Raw genomic sequence first — 19,243 nt, 5'->3', positions numbered from 1 at the left:
GCTTGTAAATCTGTAAACAAATGCAGTATAACAGTACATACTATACTTATATACATTTAGCCATATGAATACAGTACAACTACAGTAAGTTCCTAAACTCTATATATACAGACAGTGAAGCAAATATAGTTTCTAAGCCAAAATACTGTGCAATTTGCTATATAAAATATTCTGAAAATTATGACATGCAGTTCTGTGTGAGACATCAGATGCAGCTGCACAACGTAGCTTTGGCTGGAACGCTTTTGTAGATGGTTTCATTAGTCGAGTCATTGTAGAACACCATTATGATTACTTTAAAATTAGTTGGTACACAACACCTCTTTGGTGCTCCTGCATGGCCTCTGGTCTGGTAGTAGTGGAGGGAAAGAATGCTTGCATAATCAGTTAATGATTCTACTGGTAGTCTTGGACAATGACCCATGCACACTCCAATATCAAATAACTTGGGGATCACCAAATGGACATTGCCTGCACTTATGGCAGTGTTGCTAACCTCCATCTTTTGAAGATGACATGCCACATGTGATGTCTCAATAGAACTAGTACTGTTACTTTCACGTCTTACTTTCTTATACTTTATATCTGATATCTTTTTGTCTTTTAATACTTCACTCAAGAATTTGTTGGTGTTATCACGAGTGAACACAACTAACAAAGGCTTAGTGTTCAGTATATCTTCTTGTTCCCCAGAAGAGTAAACACCTTCACATGATAGTTGTTGTTCTCCTTTAGTCAGTATAACTTTCAAGCCATAGTTAACCCATCCTTGTTTCCAGCTCTCAACTATTGGAGTGACATCAAATGTTTTCCATCCTGGACTAGAGTCAGTGTGTTTGAAAGTGAGCTTTAGAGGTGAGTCAATGTTGTTGTCATTGAGCAGGTAATAAATATTGACCTCATAGTAGTCTCCTGGTATTGAGGTCTTCTGTAGTAGACGTAGTTCAGCATGAATTATTTCCTCTCCATCAATACTGGCCTTGTCAATGTTAAATTTGTAATAATTTTCATTGGCAACTGGAAAAATAAAGTATTCATTTAAACATTATGCTATGAAGTACACTTAAATGGCTAGTATGTGGCTATATTAAATTTCATCATCAGTCATGAGTCAATCTGTGTGTATTTGTGCACAGCATCAATTATATACTTATTATAACTCACTCTTTGCTTGGTTCTCATATGATCGTATTGTGTTCGCTGCAATAATGTGTTGATTTTTTAAAAGATGAATATTTCCACTAGGAAAGCTAAAGTTGATGTACAGCTCCTTTAGGTAGCTGGGAAGAGATGCATTAGTTATTTCAGGAGTGAGTTCATCCACTTTAAGACTGTCATCAATGTGCTCTAAGCCTGGATTGACTTCCCTTCTAGTCACCTTCACTGGTTGCTGCTCCTCTACCATATGTCTGATGAGAACTGAGCGAACTGTAAAATGACTGATAGTGAGCAGTAGCACAATCACGCATTTCATCATCTTTGTTAAACCAAATCGGAATCGTTTGATGAAGAAACTGCTACTCAGCTGACATACAATGCTGTTTTATCCTGTGTAGCAAAATCAGTCATTATACCACTGATGGAAGACATGCTTTCTTACTTAACACGTAATACATTGCCAAAGTATAACTAATATGTTCTGCTTTGACACACTCAGCTGTTATCTCTTCTCTTATATAGGAACCAAGTAAGCTGTGATTGTGAGATTGAATTTTACCAAACAAGATGTGATTGTGGGATGGAATTTTAATGCAACAACAGTAGTTTATGGTTTTCATTGTTAATACAGTAATAAAATGAATGTAGAGGTGTTAATTAATTAAATCATGTTTCTTTTGTTACTCTATTAACAGTAAAAACCATAAAATACTGTTGTTGCAGTAAAATTCAATCCCACAATCACATCTTGTTTGGTAAAATTCAATCCTACAATCACAGCTTATTTGGTTTCCTATTTAAGAGAAGAGCCACCAAAAGATATTGCAAACCTATTAGGTATGCAATGTCTTGAGTTAACGAGATATACACACTGTACTGTTTACAGTGCGTATATCTCATTAAAGCAGTGCATATATCTTGTTAACGTTTTGAGCCAGTGCAATATGTGATATATATGCACTAGCTTCCTTTGATCTGTGGTGTTAAAGTGGTACGTGTATACATATTGCAACAATGAATTATTGTCACTCTTTACTGCAAGTGTATGTAATACCATATAGCTTGAAGTTTTACTTAGATTTTTGAAGCTTAGGAATGTTAAATTTTTGTTGCAAAAGTATTCCTGCATGTGAAGAAGTGGTCCTTATACCATTTTGAGAATAGAAATTTTGTGGAATTAGTATAGCTGCGATAACAGCAAAATAATTCTCAATGCTTTTCACCTATGTACATGCATATAAAATCAAGGCAGGTTATATAGATTCAGTACCGGTTGCACTGTTTCGCTGGATATTTTGCCAGCGGTGGAGGCTACTGAGAAGTTATGTGCATTAAAAAAACTTTGGAAAAAAACCTAAGAAAGCAAAAAAAAGTTGCCTCAGCTGGGGTGCAAACCCTGGATCTGTACTCATGGTCCATGCTCATAACTATTGTACCACCGGTGCTGCAGCTACTGATCTGCATTAGTTTCTATCTTATAAATGTCCAACTGAAGTGAAGAAGAAGCCAAAGCTAAACCCAACCCTAACCCTAAGCACTACTTGTTGTGTGCCCTAAAGTACAAGACTTGAGGCAAACTACTGGTCGTGTGCCCTAAAGTCGAATACTCAGGGCATACTACTATGCTGGCACAATAGCCATTCGTACTTGTTAACCAGCACCAACACAATATCCACTATGTAAAATCAATTTATTTTCACTGTGTACAATTGTCACGTTCATGATATTTGGATTAGCTACAGGTGTAAGGATATTTCAGTTACCAGATAGCAAAGTAATCCCACTAAAGAATATTAAATGGAGGAGTTGGTTCACTACCAACCTAACATTCCAATGGCTATATAAGACTTTTTGAGTGACACATGTATATCAGATAAGTAAACCTTGTTAAGTCTTGGAACATGCACTATTCTCTGTAATGGGCACAAACGTCATTGGCGACAGAAAAGAAATGAGTTTAGTTTATTACACTGTGTCTACACACTATGCAAACTCCTAAAAATGTGACAAGAAAATTCACAGAGTTTATATGCACGATACTGTGGAGTCTTAAATATTGAACATTGATCCTACAGTATATTTAATAATGCACTATAATTATATTGGATCAAGAATTGGTTTCTTTGTCCTTCAACTATAATGGATAGATAGTGTCTTCACAGTATACAGTTATAACAGTTGTATACCATGCAGATAACAAACACTATTATAAAAGGTGTAAACAGATTGCATTATGGAAGCATGCATGTAATCTTGTGTTCTATTAATTATGTAGGTAGCAGTTACATTAAGTGTATCTCATAGTGCATTACCAAATCTAATCACAGAAGAACTAAACTATACTAAGCTATAGTAATTGAGATAAATGTAGAGGCATCCAAATTAGTTTATCAAGAAGCTTCATTTTATATTGAGTTTATTGTTGTATTTCACAAGGCAGGAATCTGAAACCCATGACCTTATTTGGTCTTAAATTATTTTGCATATAGATAATGGGATATGTGCATGTCATTGAAGCAAGTGATATACAGAATATGTACTCCATGTTTTGCATATTACTGTAAAAATGATTTGTGATAGTAACCAAGCTATAATAGTTACATGGTTGCTATAGTAAGCATGCTTTAGAAAACCAAAATGCTGTGCAAATTTTGCATCATACATTTGGACAGTTGTAACTAGTTACTAGGGATGTAATATGTATATTTTGTAACTTAGTTACAAAGTAATTAGTCACCCCGACCCTGACCACAGTAATGCAACTTTATTTTTTGTATGCAACAAATTATCCTAACAAGGAATTACACTGTGAGGCAACGATAGTAAAAAAACACAGTTGTATTACTGTGGTCAGGTTTGGGTAACTGGTTACTTTGTAACTAAGTTACAAAATATATATAATTATATTATTACATCCCTTGTAACTAGTTACAACAGTCCAAATAGTAACCTAGTTACAATATATAGTTACATGGTTGCTATAGTAAACATGCAAACCAAAATGCTATGCAAATTTTGCATCACACATGCATGCTATAGCTAAAAACTTCAGTGTATACTGTATTCCAGCTGTATAACAGGCAGAAGTTTAGTTGAAACTGAGTTAAAATAGCCACTTTGCAATTGCTTGTAAGTAATATTTGCATGGGTAAGTGCATAGCTATACAGTATGTATATATACTGTAGTTCTATTCCTCACACAGACATATATCTAAGTGTAATAATCAGTTAACAGACTAGCATATGAAAGTAACTATGTTACTTTTATTGTATGTGACATAGAATAAAAGTAACAAGTAACTAGAAACTACATAGTTACTTTTTTTGAAGTATCTACCCCAACTGTGACTGTGGTAACAAAAAAACTGTTAAAATGACAAAATTGTTTCTACAGTGTAGCAGATGAGACAATCACCAAAATTGCATGGCATGGATCATATCTATTATTTCTATGAATGGACAGACAATGCCATTTTGCATGTACATATAACAATTATGAATAATATTTCATAAGTTATTAGTGACCAAAAGAGCTGTCAAAGTTTTTCATAGGTAACAGCTGAGCAAATGTACTGAACAGATGAAAGTTAAACTGTTAGCTCAGATCCTTATATGTTTTCACCAACATTTAAAAGGGATAGAAAGAATCAGTTAAAGGCTGTTATTGTGTTAGTCACATACCTGCATACACCAGTTGTAGGCTCCCAATTTTGTGGTTGGGTAGACAAGCATGGAGTGTGTCAGCATCAAACCTGCTAAGTAACCGCAAGTGATCATGTAGAAGCTTTGATGTTTAGGAGACAGTAGCCATGTGGTTAGGCCATTATCTTTGTAATACTCATTGCAGTTTAGTGGAAGGTGACATGTGATGGAAACCTTTTATGCTACTTTGAAATGAAGCTATAATGATTGCCATAATAGTTAATCATAAACTTTCCTTTGATGAAGCAGAAACTGGCTGTAAGGCTCCAGCCACACAGCCATTCAACAGCCACAACCTCACTTACTAAGTGTGCACACTCATTGAGTGTTACTAGTACAATGTATATATGAATAAACTTCTGCTGAGTGTACTGAGCAACCTTATCATGTCCTTTATGTGACCAGTTTTGTGAAAAGGGGTCTTCCTGCACCCGCATCCATTTTGCCAACTTTAATGATTCATAGCTTCACACAGATTAAAGGAAACTAATGACTTAAAATCTGGTCAATAGTTAGCACCAACACTGCTAAATGGGTGAAAAATTTAAGGGCTATACACAGCTCCTATATAGATGAGTGTTAATTTTCAAAAATCCAGTTACATTAATTTGCATTGCTATAGAGTGTTTAGTGGTCATGAACTTGCAGAAAAAAGTTCACAAACAAGTATAAGAAAATTTAGGAATTTTAAACTAGAGTAGGGACAATGTATAGTACCACAATAAAAGGTACTGGATTGGAGTAGTGTGTAATGTCCAATTGCTGTAAACAATAAGAAGCAAATATCCCTACTGTGTGTTTCAATCCCCACAGCACAGTATAGGGATATTTTCTTCTTATTGTTTTACATCAATTGGAAATTACGTATTACTCCAATCCAGCTTGTTTTATTGTGGTACTACATTGTCCCTATACTCTAGTTTAAAATTCCTAATTTTTCTTATACTTATCCTTTATGTGACCAAGGCTCAGTCTCATTAAGCTTCTCCTTTCAGTGTTACATTAATGTTTTATCTACTTTTATATTCAATCCTTTATCTTTGATGTTACCCAGATAGACAAAGAGCCTTTGAAGTGAAAATGGTTTAGATATGATACCATATAATTGTATTGGAAGAAGATTTGGCAATATTTTGCCAAACCAAGAGCATCTAGCCTTCCAAAATATAGATAAGTACAGCCACTATGCTGCATGCAAAATATATTTGTGACCTGGTCTGACAAAACCAGTTTTATATAGCCCATCAAATTTTGACTACTATTTTAAAGTTTGAAGTTTCATAACTTTCTTTCTGAACATGATAACTAAGTAACATATTTACCACTCTGGTAAATATCCCTGGAGAATTTTCTGAATTGTACAGAGTTGTTATAGCTTATAGAGAAAAGGAGATACACAATATTAAGCCAGCATTTGTATTTTGGGCTATAATACAGGTTTTGTCAGACTCGGACACATTTACCAAAGTTAACTTGAGTGTTGTAGGAGGTGCAGAATGCAGTGCCTACTCAAGGTGCTTGGAGACACCATACAGGCTTCAAAAGACATATATATGTATAAAATGTAACCAATTCAGCTCCTAGTATGTGACTGGATTTGCAAAAAGATGTCTTCCACACACACACACACATTAACATCAACAACCTAATTTGATGTTTCATACCATTAATTTAGGTTGAACTTTGGTTAGCATTGAATAACAACATAGCTTACATTAATGGATGGAGGATTTATATGATACATGTAGTTTGAAACAAAGTCTGCTTTTAAAGTTCATATATATATACACATAATGGAGTGTGTGTGGAGGTGGTATAATTTGAAAATAATTATTATAACAGTGGTAGCTACCTTTCAATCATCACCAATGAAATTTGGGAAATGATTTTAATTATGTTTGTAGGTACTGTACATACTATATACATAAAAGCTGATATCCAATAGCTCAGAACACATTTACATTTAATAGCTTAAGATCCAAGGTTCATCTAATGGTTTGACCTTAAGTTTTATGTGTGATAGAATACTATTTTACTGCAGCTTTTTAGTAAATTTTATACCCAAGCATGCATGCACAGCAATAAATTGCATACGTATGCATATAGATAAGCACAAAAATGAAACAAAACATTTGACTAATTACTAGTCTAGATGTAACATTGTGACTACGCACATCAGTTAAATCATAGGTAGTTACAACTTGACATCTGCAGTTATTACACTTTTAATTAGTTAGTGTATTCTGTGGATGGAGAGTACTAATGTCTTACTATATAGCAGGGTAGTTTGGCAGGAGGAGCATTATACGAATCTCAGAAATGCAACATTTTTTGCCAACCTTATCTTTATATTTAATACAATTCTGTTTTAGCTATGTAATAACAAATTCAATACAAACAGTAATACTGTTGCAACTTACCAATGGTTTCATTCCTGCTGGGCTAATGCTGATACAGAACTTCTGAATTATCAATGCACATATTACTATATACTAACAGCATGATTGCAAATTCCCTCTATGTAGCTAGCTACATTCTTCTGGACTTAATAACAAGTTTGTCACAGTTGGCTTATACCTTAATCCCCCATTTTGTCATTCCCTTATCACACGCTTAAAGAAAAAGTTTTTTATTACAAATTTTCATTTAAGAACAATCAGATATTCAATTGGAACTGACAAATAATGCATGTAACTGAGTTGATATTGCATACACCTTATTGCTGATCATTAGCTGAGCTACTGGCAGTGGCAGTTCTAGACCTGATCTATGGGGAGGGGGAGGCAATTAGTATAATTATAGTATAGGGAACAGCATAATACTATATTGTTGTATGGCTATAATAAAGTAGAAGTTTAGGGAGATCTGGGGGTCAACTCCCAGAAGCTGCAGGATTTTTACAATTTGAAGGCTTGAAAACAGCCTAAAATTCATGCTAAAAATATGAAAAATGCTAGAAATAACAATGCCAATCTATATATACTGCAACTTTCCCCCAACATTTTTCAAATTTTATTTTTCAGCAGAAGAGCCAACCCCCCCCGCCCCCTGTTCGCCTATATGACTACTAGCTGGTAGCTATATAGCTACTTGAAGAAGCAATAATAATAATAACACTTTACAGAATAGTAATTCTGAGGGTCTACCAGTGACCTACACTGATAGCCTAACACACATTAAATAATAATTATACACTAATGCACTTGTCAATTTCATGCCCCACCCCCACCCCCGGGCGCCCCCACACCCCAGGTGGGGATTTGACATTGCTTCTTATCCCCACCCCTGGGGCAATTGACAGTTGTCCAATTCACTGACCGATTTTCGGTAGTTGAATTTCTAAACAATAAAATTGCACTTGCTATAATTTTACTAGCTACAGGGTAGGTTTATTACTAGTCGCAAGCATGAAATATGAGTTTAGTCATCCTTGAGGTGTTCTCAAATCCTCTACTATGGGGGTGGGGACATAGTGGGGATTTGACAGCCGATTTTGTCCCAGTAGTGGGGAATTTGACACCATGATTTGTCAAATCCCCTGTATTCCCCCACCCCGGGGGTGGGGCATGAAATTGACAAGTGCATAACATCTACATAATTATGTAGTTACAAGTGGCTAAAATTATTAGATGCAGGATTCTTGGAACAACAGGAACAGGGACAAATGTAATGGGAAGAACAAATCGAATTGTCAAAGTTTGCTAAGAAATGATTCCATAAAAAATTCTTCAATTTCTGTTTTATTACAGCTAATGATTGTGTATGATCAATTGTTGGCAGAATTTCATAGTCTAAGTAGTCAAAAAAGGAGTTCATAGCTGCATTTGTATGGGCTGTCTTGTGGTGTAGTTTGGTGCCAGAAGATCTAGTAGAACCAGTATTAAAGTTGACATTGGCGGTGAACTCTGGTCATGGTTTCTGGCATATGTTACTAATAGGTCTCAATTTGTATCAATTAATGGCTGTAATTCCAATCTTCTCCCTGTTAAATCAGGAGTACCTCAAGGTAGTATACTTGGTCCTTTATTATTCATTATTTACATGAATGATATCTCCTGTGCCATTACTTACAGTAAAATCTTTATTTTTGCAGATGATACAAAATGCTTTAAACATATCAAAGTACCAAGCGACATGCAGCTCTTACAACATGATTTAAACTGCTTATCAAATTGGAGCACAACATCTCTTTTGTCATTTCATTCCTCTAAAAGTACCCATCTGTCGTTAAATGTAAATTTACATCCACTTATAACATCAATGGCAATCCTATAAACACTTCCCATTTGCATAAAGGCCTAGGTGTCCTGATTAGTGATAATCTCAATTGGAACGAGCATCATGACTACATTCTAAAGAAAGCCTATAAGACTCTGGGACTTGTACGTAGAACCTTTTGTAAAACCATTGTGCCTTCGGTTGCGCTCAAACTATATATATCCTTAGTAAGATCGCAGCTCTTATACTGTGCACCAGTGTGGCGACCTCATCTCTTAAAAGACATCTCCAAAATTGAACAACTTCAACGTAGGGCAACTAAATATATTTTAAAAGACTTCTCTTCAGACTACAAAACACGGCTGACAAAACTCAATTTGCTTCCATTAATGTACATCTTTGAAATATAAGACATAATCTTTTTTGTCAACTCCCTGAAACATCCCACTCCAAGCTTCAATATCAACCTCTACGTTTCATTCTCCCATAGTACTACAAGGTCCAATTTAGTCAAGCTACACCACAACATATCCTTTACTAATAAAGAGCGTCATTTTTATTTCAACCGAATCTGTCGCCTTTGGAATTTCCTACCAATCATTGATATAAGTTTGCCTATAGAAACCATCAAAAGACGCATCAAATCTTTTCTCTGGAATCATTTTATCACAAACTTCAATTCTACTGAACCACACAAATATCACTATCTCTGTCCGTGTGGTAACTGTGTCAGCAATCATCTTGTCATGAACTTTGATCTCTTGTAGTTACATACTAATTGATTTATAATTAAATAAATAAGTAACTTACTGTAGTTAAGTAATTAATTTTTGTAACATACTCAGGCCACTAGCACAGGTTGCTAGTGGACCCTCAGCATGGACTAATATTGTTTTCATGAATGTATAACCACTGTATCTGTATGTAGTTGTAACCATGCTGAAAAGCCTTATAAATAAATAAATAAATAAATAAATAAATAAATAGTTCAAGATATTAAACTTATCTGTTGGAGTTTTATTAGTGTTAAAACCCTGCCATATGATTGCTAATTAATAAATAAATAAAAATATTAAGTGATTTGATGAAAAAAAGGATGTCAGCTATTTTGTAAAATAATATACATCAATGGCAACATACCGATCTAGTCTGAAGTGTAATCTGAGAGTATAAATTTAGTAACACGCCTTTGCACCTTCTCAATTATTTTCAACAAATATGGTCTCCACAATATGGAGCATGCAGTATTTTATTTTATTTTAATTATACTGGACAGCCAGTAAGTACTGATGTGTCCAGGGGGATCAGCCCCAAGAAAAATCAAATACACACGTACATGATTAGCATAACAGTTTAGATCACACTAATGATATGTAAAGGGATTTTCTGGCCTATGAGGACAATGCAAATTATTGTTGTATCAGTTGTGTCCAGCACACATGCCTTTTGTGCTGGCGGGGAAAATTTATATAAAATCTTTGAATACTCTACGTAAGTGTCCAAGTGACTTGTAGGCTTTAGACGAAACAATTTCATAATCCTTTTTCCATGATAATGTTCAGTTCTAATCTATATGCCATGCAACACCCTTCGACATAAGGGTGTTTCATCCTAACGCACCAAGCTACTGCAACACTCCCAGTGTCCCCTCAGTCCCCTCCTAATATCGATGCCACGAGGCACATAAAAAACGTGAGTATGGTGACCGTCAGAGAAGTTGAACAGGCCTCCTTCACACCCTTTGTGTTTGCAATCACTGGAGGTACTATGAAGGGAGGCAATAGTTTTTTTTACCGTCGTTTTGCTGACCATCTATCTCGCCGCTGCTCTACTAGCTACAATATGGCCTTTATCCGATGCACGTGCACATTGTCTTTTTCTCTATTTAGGTCAGCTACAATGTGCATATATGTGGAAGTAGGTCCATCTCGCATCGCTCCTCCAGAGATGGGACGCATTGATCACAGTACAGGGACTTTTAAAGCTTTTATTAGTTATCTGGTCTTTTCTAATTCAGTTGTCCAGCACGTGCTATCTTTGTGCTGGGGGTGGTAGGCAAGGGCAGTTCATCCAGCCCGGGAAAAAAAGTAAAAAAAAAATCTATGCTAGGGTCCGAAACGTGAAATTTTAACCTCCGAGAATCAACTACCAAACAACCCACAAATGCTAGGCTTGGTACCACTTAGAAAATGCCAGATTGGCGTTGTTTTTCATTAACGTCTTGTTGTGCAAATCGGCGAATATGCTTACAAATTACGAGATTTTTTGCTATATCTTCAAGGAAATGTCTTTTAAAGCTACAATACGCACTCTCAACCTTTCTTACTAACTGTACTCTAAACTAAAACCATCAGTGGCTGCATTGTCTGGAGCAATTTCCAGCCGCAGCATCGCGAAAATGTAATTTTGGATTCGAAAAAAGTTTCGATGCGCCACTGGAGCACACAGTATCGATGCCAAAGTAACCCTCCCAGGTCAAACCGGTCTGGAATGGGTCCAACTACTACCACACCAAATATCATCGAATTCCAAATTGTTTGCCATCTGGCTGAACTCTACGGCTGTCAAAAATTCGTAAAAAATGCCGGTTTTATTCACTGCCGGGAATTTTTGCTAGCCAGTTGTGCTAGTTTACTTCTCACAAGCTTGCTAGACCGATAGCCAGTAGCTTTCATTCATATGGTTGGTCTGGCAGCTCTTATAGTGACCTCAAAAACCGCCAAATGCCAATATCCACGAATTTTGCCAATATCGACCAATTTACAATGCGTTAAAGAAATCTTGCACACCAAACGTGCCTCTCTAAAGTCATGCTGCATCCTTGTTTAGTTATATTCGTCCATAGGATGGCACTGGCGACTCTCATATCGAGGCCAAATCCATCAAAATTCCCATCTCACCATTTGTCATTAGTTTTAGGAAGTTTTACAAGTCAAACATGCTGGTTAACTTCTCTACATCTTTACTAAACGTTTCAATCACCTTCGTCTGTGTAGGCACCTTTCTTCAGTCTCTTGAAAATGTCAGAGCACGCCAATTGGGTGCAACCATCAACACCACTTACTGCTTATTTTGTTTCATTGATTCCACGAAAATGCAGCAGAAATATTACACAACCCAACTGGAGTTAGTCTAGTTTTAAATATCCACCCTTTGGAACTCTACACGAATGGAAATTTCGATTGTGGTTTTTGATAATTGGAATTTGCATTTTGGTAATCATTTATATAAACATGTAGAGTACAATATTTAGAGCTAGACTAACTTCATCTGTGCTCTATTACATTTCTGCTGGTTTTCCTGTCATTCTTGCGTGGAACCAATGAAACAAAATGTGACCGGATCTTGGAACCTACCTTTTGGGCACAAGCAAACTTTTTGGGAAAACTCAATTGAAAATTTCAACAATTTTTTTCAATATTAATTTTTTTTGCACATTTGGATAAAGCAACTATTAAACCTTCTTGCTGTGAAGTTTCACACCCATAGCTTCTTTTTCTTAGGAGATATGGATGATTATATCAGACCATGTAGTAATTTCACATGCGTGGGACAACAATTAACTTACAAATTGGGTGATTTGTTCAGGTACTGGAATGGCTAAAACTTAGTCTTAGACAATAATATATGGGATTTAATTGAAGAAATGTACCAAGAATACATCATTAAATTATCAGAAATGTCTTTTAAAGTATTCTAGATGGTAAAAACGGAATTATTGGTAAACAAAGATATTTGTCACCATTTGTCACCCTTAATCACTTACAGAACTCAATACATTACCATAAAAGTTAGTTTATAATGTACAGGAGAGAAAATTGGCCATATCTCAGGAATACTTAAAGATATTAAGCTGAATTTTGACACAAGATAGATGAGTACCCAGTACCTTATTTAAGCTATAAAACAGAAAATTGACCAATGTGCCAAATAGGTAGGTTTTCCAAGATCAGGTCACAAATAAGCATTAACTGGTATTGATGGTTGCACCAAATTGGCATGCTCTGACGTTTTAAGAGACAGAAGAAATATGCATACACAGACGAAGGTGATTGAATGGCCCAGCAAGGATGTAGAGAGGTAAATCAGCATGTTTGACTTGTAACACTTCCTAAAACTGATGATAAATGGTGAGATGGGAATTTTGATTGATTTTGGCCTCAATAAGAGAGCCGCCAGTGCCACCCAATGGACGAATATAACTAAACAAGGATGCAGCATGACTTTAGAGGGGCAAAGCATCACGTTTGGTGTGCAAGATTTCTTTAAGGCATTGTAAATTGGTAGATATAGCAAACTTCTTAGATATCGGTATTTGGCGGTTTTTTAGGTCGCTAGAAGAGCTGCCGGACCAACCTTAGTCTGGCGCGGCCGCCCCTTCGCAAATAAGAAGGGTCTGGGGACTCTAGAATCGTGTACTTGTGTGCGAACTTACCGAAAACTGGTGCGTCCAATCAAATCGCTAGCCTACCCATTTAGTGACGTGGATATCCGTTTTGGCTAACTTGATAGGCGGCAAACTATGGCTTCTGTTTTGCTTGTCACGAGTCGTCACGAGTCTTGTCCAATTAGAACAACTTATCGTGAAGGAATAAGGATGGCATATTAAAAAAGTACAAAGAGTACGTTAAGTACTCTTATAAGTTAGAAGCAGTCAGTTTTTGAGCGTTCCACTGGATATGAATATCGCAATGACTAACGATAATGTTTTTTTTCCCGGGCTTGATGGACTGCCCTTGCCTACCACCCCCAGCACATAAATGGCCTGTGCTGTACAAACCGGGACTCTCTTAGTCCACGGCAAACTGAGACTCTGCCCGAATCAGCTCCACAATTGGGGGAGTCTTAACATAGTGACCGATGGATGAGCGGGCTCCGCGGATGCATTGTATGGAGGACCGCAAGAGAGAAAATGATAGACAGCACCTTAACTACCCCATGACAACAGAGTAATCATCGCCCCACTTATTTGAAAGTTGACGAGCCAAGCGTTGATAAAAACAGAAGCCCCATGAGCCAGACCACCAGAGGCAGACATTACCTGGGGGTAAAGGAGGCATGCTCCTCCTCACGAATTCTCTGATCATACCCGCGTTTCTTAATGTTCTCGTACCTCCGATAACAGGAGGCCAGTGATGAGGACGCATTAGAAGCAGTCAGAGGGTTGAACATCCGCACATTCACAAAACATCTTTCACTTCTTCCACCCCAAAAACCATTCATGGCGATGTCAAGACGGGCACCATCTTGGATATTGGCAGAAGCAGGGTAGTCCTGCTGTGAAACCGGCTGGAGCTCTGGTTCAACAGCTACCTGAGAGCATACTTCAGTCAACAGGGTAGCAGTTAGATCTCTGATCTCATTGTGTCGGATAGAAGGCAAGCCACCCTTGGGATAGGATAAAGCATGCTCTACTGAAAAGGAAGTCCCACATGCACAGTGAGCAGGAGTCCGCTGAGGAGACCACCCATAACGTAGTGCCACGGCATCATGAAACGCGGACTTATGCAGTGCAAAGCCATGTTCCTGTAGGGACAGGGTGGTAAGCCAGTTGGAGGCCCCTTTGGCTGAGGCTAGATCTAAAGCGCGTTGAGAGGAGGGATCCAAGTGGGTACGCAAACTGGAAGATCTATCCGAATAGTTGGAAGATTTGGAATTGCGGATTGCGGACTTGCGAGATAGCTGTTCTGTTTTAACAATAGCCGAATTGGTACCCCGGTCCAGAATGAATTGTGAAAGAGGCTCAGTAATGTGACACGAGGCTGAGTACTCCTCAGCTGCAATAAGAGTTGGGTTTATGATACCCAAACCACCATATCGAGGTGGAAGGGCAAATAATTTACGGATTGTGTCATTTGGTGGAGAGCATCCCGTCAAAGAAGGGATAAGTACCAGCCGGATGTTGTCCTCAAGAGGTTGTAAAACCTCTGATATGTTTTGGAGTAGTGCGACAAAGGTAGAGCCAATGGCTTGACAAGCCATGAGTGAGAGCGGAATAAACAGCATGCGGCTGAACTTGTGCGAACTTGGCAAGTCGTGTAATCTCTGCTGACCAACCAACAACCTTGTCCCTCACAAATTCCTGGACATAAGCGTGTGAACCAATGGCAGCCCCAAGGTAGGAATGGCTCGCGGAAGTAATTTGAACATCAGTATCTGAGAACAGAGTAGTAGCAATTGAATGGAACCTTTCCTTAGAAACTAACCAAGTTTTAGGAGCATTCACAAAATGTGACCGGGCCTGCGAAAACAGGGCATGTGGGCACAAACTACACCCCGTCACTCTACAGGTCATATCTCAGTACTGGTACAGAATATCTGCATTCTGTAACTTGCATCATAATGCCAATTAAATGCTAACCAAGAGCTGAAAATTGGACCGCAATAGCATAATGGTATAAAAAGTTATGAGCGATGGAAGTTTGAAAAAGTAGGCAAAAATCATGTGCCCACATGCCCTATTTTCGCAGGCCCGGTCACAAATAGCCAAAAGCAGGTCCCTTAATACAGAGCTGGTTCCACCAGATGAGCAAGTCCTGTATACTGCCACAAGCACAAGCATCATCAGCATACCAGACCTGGTCCACTGTCCCATGAAGTTGATTGATTAAAGGCACTGTAGCAAGGGCATACATAGGCATAGCTAGTGGGTCTCCCTGTGTAGTACCCTCCTCTGATAAAATAACCTCTCCAGGAACAAGCAAAGAGGCTGGAGACCTATAAATATTGATCAGAATAGTGGAAAGTGGCGGGCACAGTTGTCTGATGTTATGTAGAGCCACCAAACGGTTCGGCGAGTTAAAGGCATTGTAGGCGTCCACCTTGATTAAAGGCACTGTAGCAAGGGCATACATAGGCATAGCTAGTGGGTCTCCCTGTGTAGTACCCTCCTCTGATAAAATAACCTCCCCAGGAACAAGCAAAGAGGCTGGAGACCTATAAATATTGATCAGAATAGTGGAAAGTGGCGGGCACAGTTGTCTGATGTTATGTAGAGCCACCAAACGGTTCGGCGAGTTAAAGGCATTGTAGACGTCCACCAGCAACACAGCCTCAGTGCTTCCTTCCTCAGAAACCTTTCGGACAGCATGAACCGCAGCCTCCGCCCCAGAAAGTTGCCCCGCACAAAGTTTGTGTGAACCAGCTGCCTCCTGAATGTCATCCCGCAGGATGACCAGCACAGCCTTAGCAACAATACGTCTCATAACCTCGCACACACCAATAGGCCACACCCCAGGACTTTTATCCAAAGCAATGAGGCGACACACCAGAAAAGGCGAAAGCAGATCTGGGGAGAGGAAAACAGTACATAAACGACGAGCAAATGAGGACATTGCAACACACAATTCACCTGAAGCAGAGTGAAATGAGGTACAAAGTCGACGCCAACCACGATCGTCGATCCCAGAGTGTCCAGCCGCACCAGATGTTCGCAAAGCAGCAGACCTAACGATAATGGTGCAATCTAATTACGGAAAACCACGACTCTCCCACTAATTACATTCCATACACACAAGTACAATATGCTAGAGTCTCCAGACCCTTCCTGTTTGCGAAGGGGCGGCCGCGCCAGACTAGACCAACCTTAGGAATGAAAGCAGCTGGCTATCGGTCTAGCAAGCTTTTGAGAAGTAAACTAGCACAACTGGCTAGCATAAGTTCCCGGCAGTGAATAAAATCGGCATTTTTGACGAATTTTTGACAGCCGTCGAGCTCAGCCAGATGACAAACAATTTTGTAATTCGATGATATTTGGTGTGGTAGTAGTTGGACCCATTCCAGACCGGTTTGACCTGGGAGAGTTACTTTGGCATCGATACTGTGTGCTCCAGTGGCATCGAAACTTTTTGAGTCCGAAATTTCATTTTCGCGATGCTGCAGCTGGAAATTGCTCCAGACTATGCAGCCACTGATGGTTTTAGTTTAGAGTAAAGTTAGTAAGAAAGGTTGAGAGTGCGTATTGTAACTTTAAAAGACATTTCCTTGAAGATATAGCAAAAAATCTCGTAATTTGTAAGCATATTCGCCGATTTGCACGACAAGACGTTAATGAAAAATAACGCCAATCTGGCATTTTCTAACTTTTTTAAAAGTGATACCTTGTCTAGCATTTGTGGGTGGTTTGATAGTTGATTCTCGGAGGTCGAAATTTCACGTTGCGGACCCTATCTATGCGCATAATAGCTATAATATTGCGTGTCTTCCTAATCAGTCCCAAGAGCGTGACTGTTCCTAATCCTAGCTAGCTATAGGGTACGGCTGAATAAATTGTTATTATTATTATTATTATTATTATTAATACTTTACAATACAGTAAATGTATTGAGGGTCAACCAACAACCCGTGTTGGCAGCCCGAAAAAGTTAAAACTTAATTTACTTAATTACAAAACTAAAGTACCGAGAAATTGCTAGATAAACCTACGTTATAACAATTACTACATCTGCAACAAAAATGATACATACAATATTTGCCCGTGACCGGTGACCAGCTAAATATCCACTTCGATTAAGCATATAGCTAGCTATAGCTACAGCTAATTAGTATATAAATCTGTTTATAAACATGCAGCAGCTAAAAAGTGTGTGGCCCATACCTTACGAAAATTGTTTTGATACGAGAATCCTTCCGTTCCTCAAGTTTCCGATATTAACACCCCGACCGTAACCGCGACCTCGGTTCCACTCAATATTGATATTCTGGATAACACAGACTGCTACAAACTACCAATCTTGCCACAACTAGCTAAATCCTTGCATGCACTTGAAAAATCAACGTCCTGTGCTAGATAGCCGCGCCACTGTCAATTGCGTAACCACATCATGTGCATGCATGCAGTCACAGAGTGACGTAGACCTACCTACAAACCACATAGCTATAGCTACATCATTTTCTAAATTATAGATATGTATAGTTGCTGGCTATATCTAGCTATGCATTCAGTATAAACAGATAGTCATCTAAATGAACGGTGTAACTACGGAATATTTCCATGATAGCTATAACTATATACTTAGCTGTTGCATGGTGGCCATCAAAAGTGCATGCATGCGTGCGCATGCAAGGGGAAACTTGACCCGAACTTGAAGACTTCAAGAACTTTATACAGACATCTCAAATCGTGATACTGAAGTTTGCGACGAAAATCATACAGAATAGTCCGGCATTCCACCCTGTTTAGTATACGTGAGTTTGTTACTGTTTGCCGGATTTCATTGTATTTGTAATGTATTTTGTATATACCGACTAGCTATTGCTTATACCATTTTTATTGTGCATGTATGTGTTTTAGAGTTGCACCGATGTAAGATATTAGCCGATGTTCCGATAGCCGATAAATGAGAATCTTTTAGTGCCGATGTCACTAGCCGATCCGATATATCATAACTATATTTACTGTAGTATTAAAATAAGATGTCACCAACAAAACTGAAAAAGCATACAATATTTAGTTTACTAACAAAACGTTGTCGGTGTAGTGATCTTTTATCTTGTTTCTTTCAGCTGTTTAGGCTCTTGGTTTGCCTTTTTTCTGAATACTCTTTGTAGACTTATGGATGATTAGTTTGCAAATGTTGCACGAGATTACTGGTAGTGAACGACTTCGTTGTGGTGCCATCCCTTGCAATACACACCTGGCATTTGCCACACACGGCAAACTTGCTATCCTCAGCGACGGAAAAGAATTTCCATATAACAGACGTTTTTCTCTCGCTGGTCACCATTTTCACAGAACAATCGAGAACAATAGCAAATTACAATGTATCCGGGCGTGCGTAAATCACGTGTGCATATACTGTATCGGCTCATACAGTACAATTTAATCCGATACCTATACCGATGTGCTAATTTAGTGTCGATAATCGGGTTTTCCGATAACCTATCCGATTATCGGTGCAACTCTAATGTGTTTGTTGCTTGTATGCAGGGCTCCACTGGAAATCAGTGTCTCACTGAGTGGAATCCGGCCTGTTGAACATTACAATTACAATTATACGTACACTTACCGTCACTGTCACAAAAATGTCACGGGATGACCAAGTTGTCTGTTGGAGACTCACTGATTGTATTCTGGACGTTCAGCGCACTGTAAAAATTTAGTAGTGAATTGCTCTGCCACAATACTCACTACTTTAAGTAGTGACGTTCACTACTTTTTGTAGTG

The 19,243-nt window shown here is 38.2% G+C and overlaps 1 protein-coding gene across 2 annotated transcripts; it reads right to left on the bottom strand.

Moving 5' to 3' along the window:
* LOC136264276 (bone morphogenetic protein 4-like) lies at positions 1–19,203 on the bottom strand. 2 transcript variants are annotated; one of them, XM_066058982.1, is made up of 3 exons: positions 19,086–19,203; positions 1,165–1,548; positions 1–1,017 (listed from the first exon to the last, which is right to left on the bottom strand). In XM_066058982.1, the coding sequence occupies exons 2-3, from the start codon at positions 1,475–1,477 to the stop codon at positions 206–208; spliced, it is 1,125 nt and encodes a 374-aa protein (XP_065915054.1). In that variant the 5' UTR covers positions 1,478–1,548; positions 19,086–19,203; the 3' UTR covers positions 1–205. The 2 variants fall into 2 exon arrangements, with proteins under 2 accessions (XP_065915054.1, XP_065915053.1); XM_066058981.1 differs by lacking the exon at positions 19,086–19,203 and adding an exon at positions 17,675–17,818.
* Between the last annotated feature and the right edge of the window lie 40 nt (positions 19,204–19,243).

Source organism: Dysidea avara, chromosome 8 (genome assembly GCF_963678975.1).
Source record: "Dysidea avara chromosome 8, odDysAvar1.4, whole genome shotgun sequence".
NCBI lineage: Eukaryota > Metazoa > Porifera > Demospongiae > Dictyoceratida > Dysideidae > Dysidea > Dysidea avara.
The sequence above is the reverse complement of the archived record's forward strand: the minus strand, read 5'-3'. Positions and strand labels throughout refer to the sequence as shown.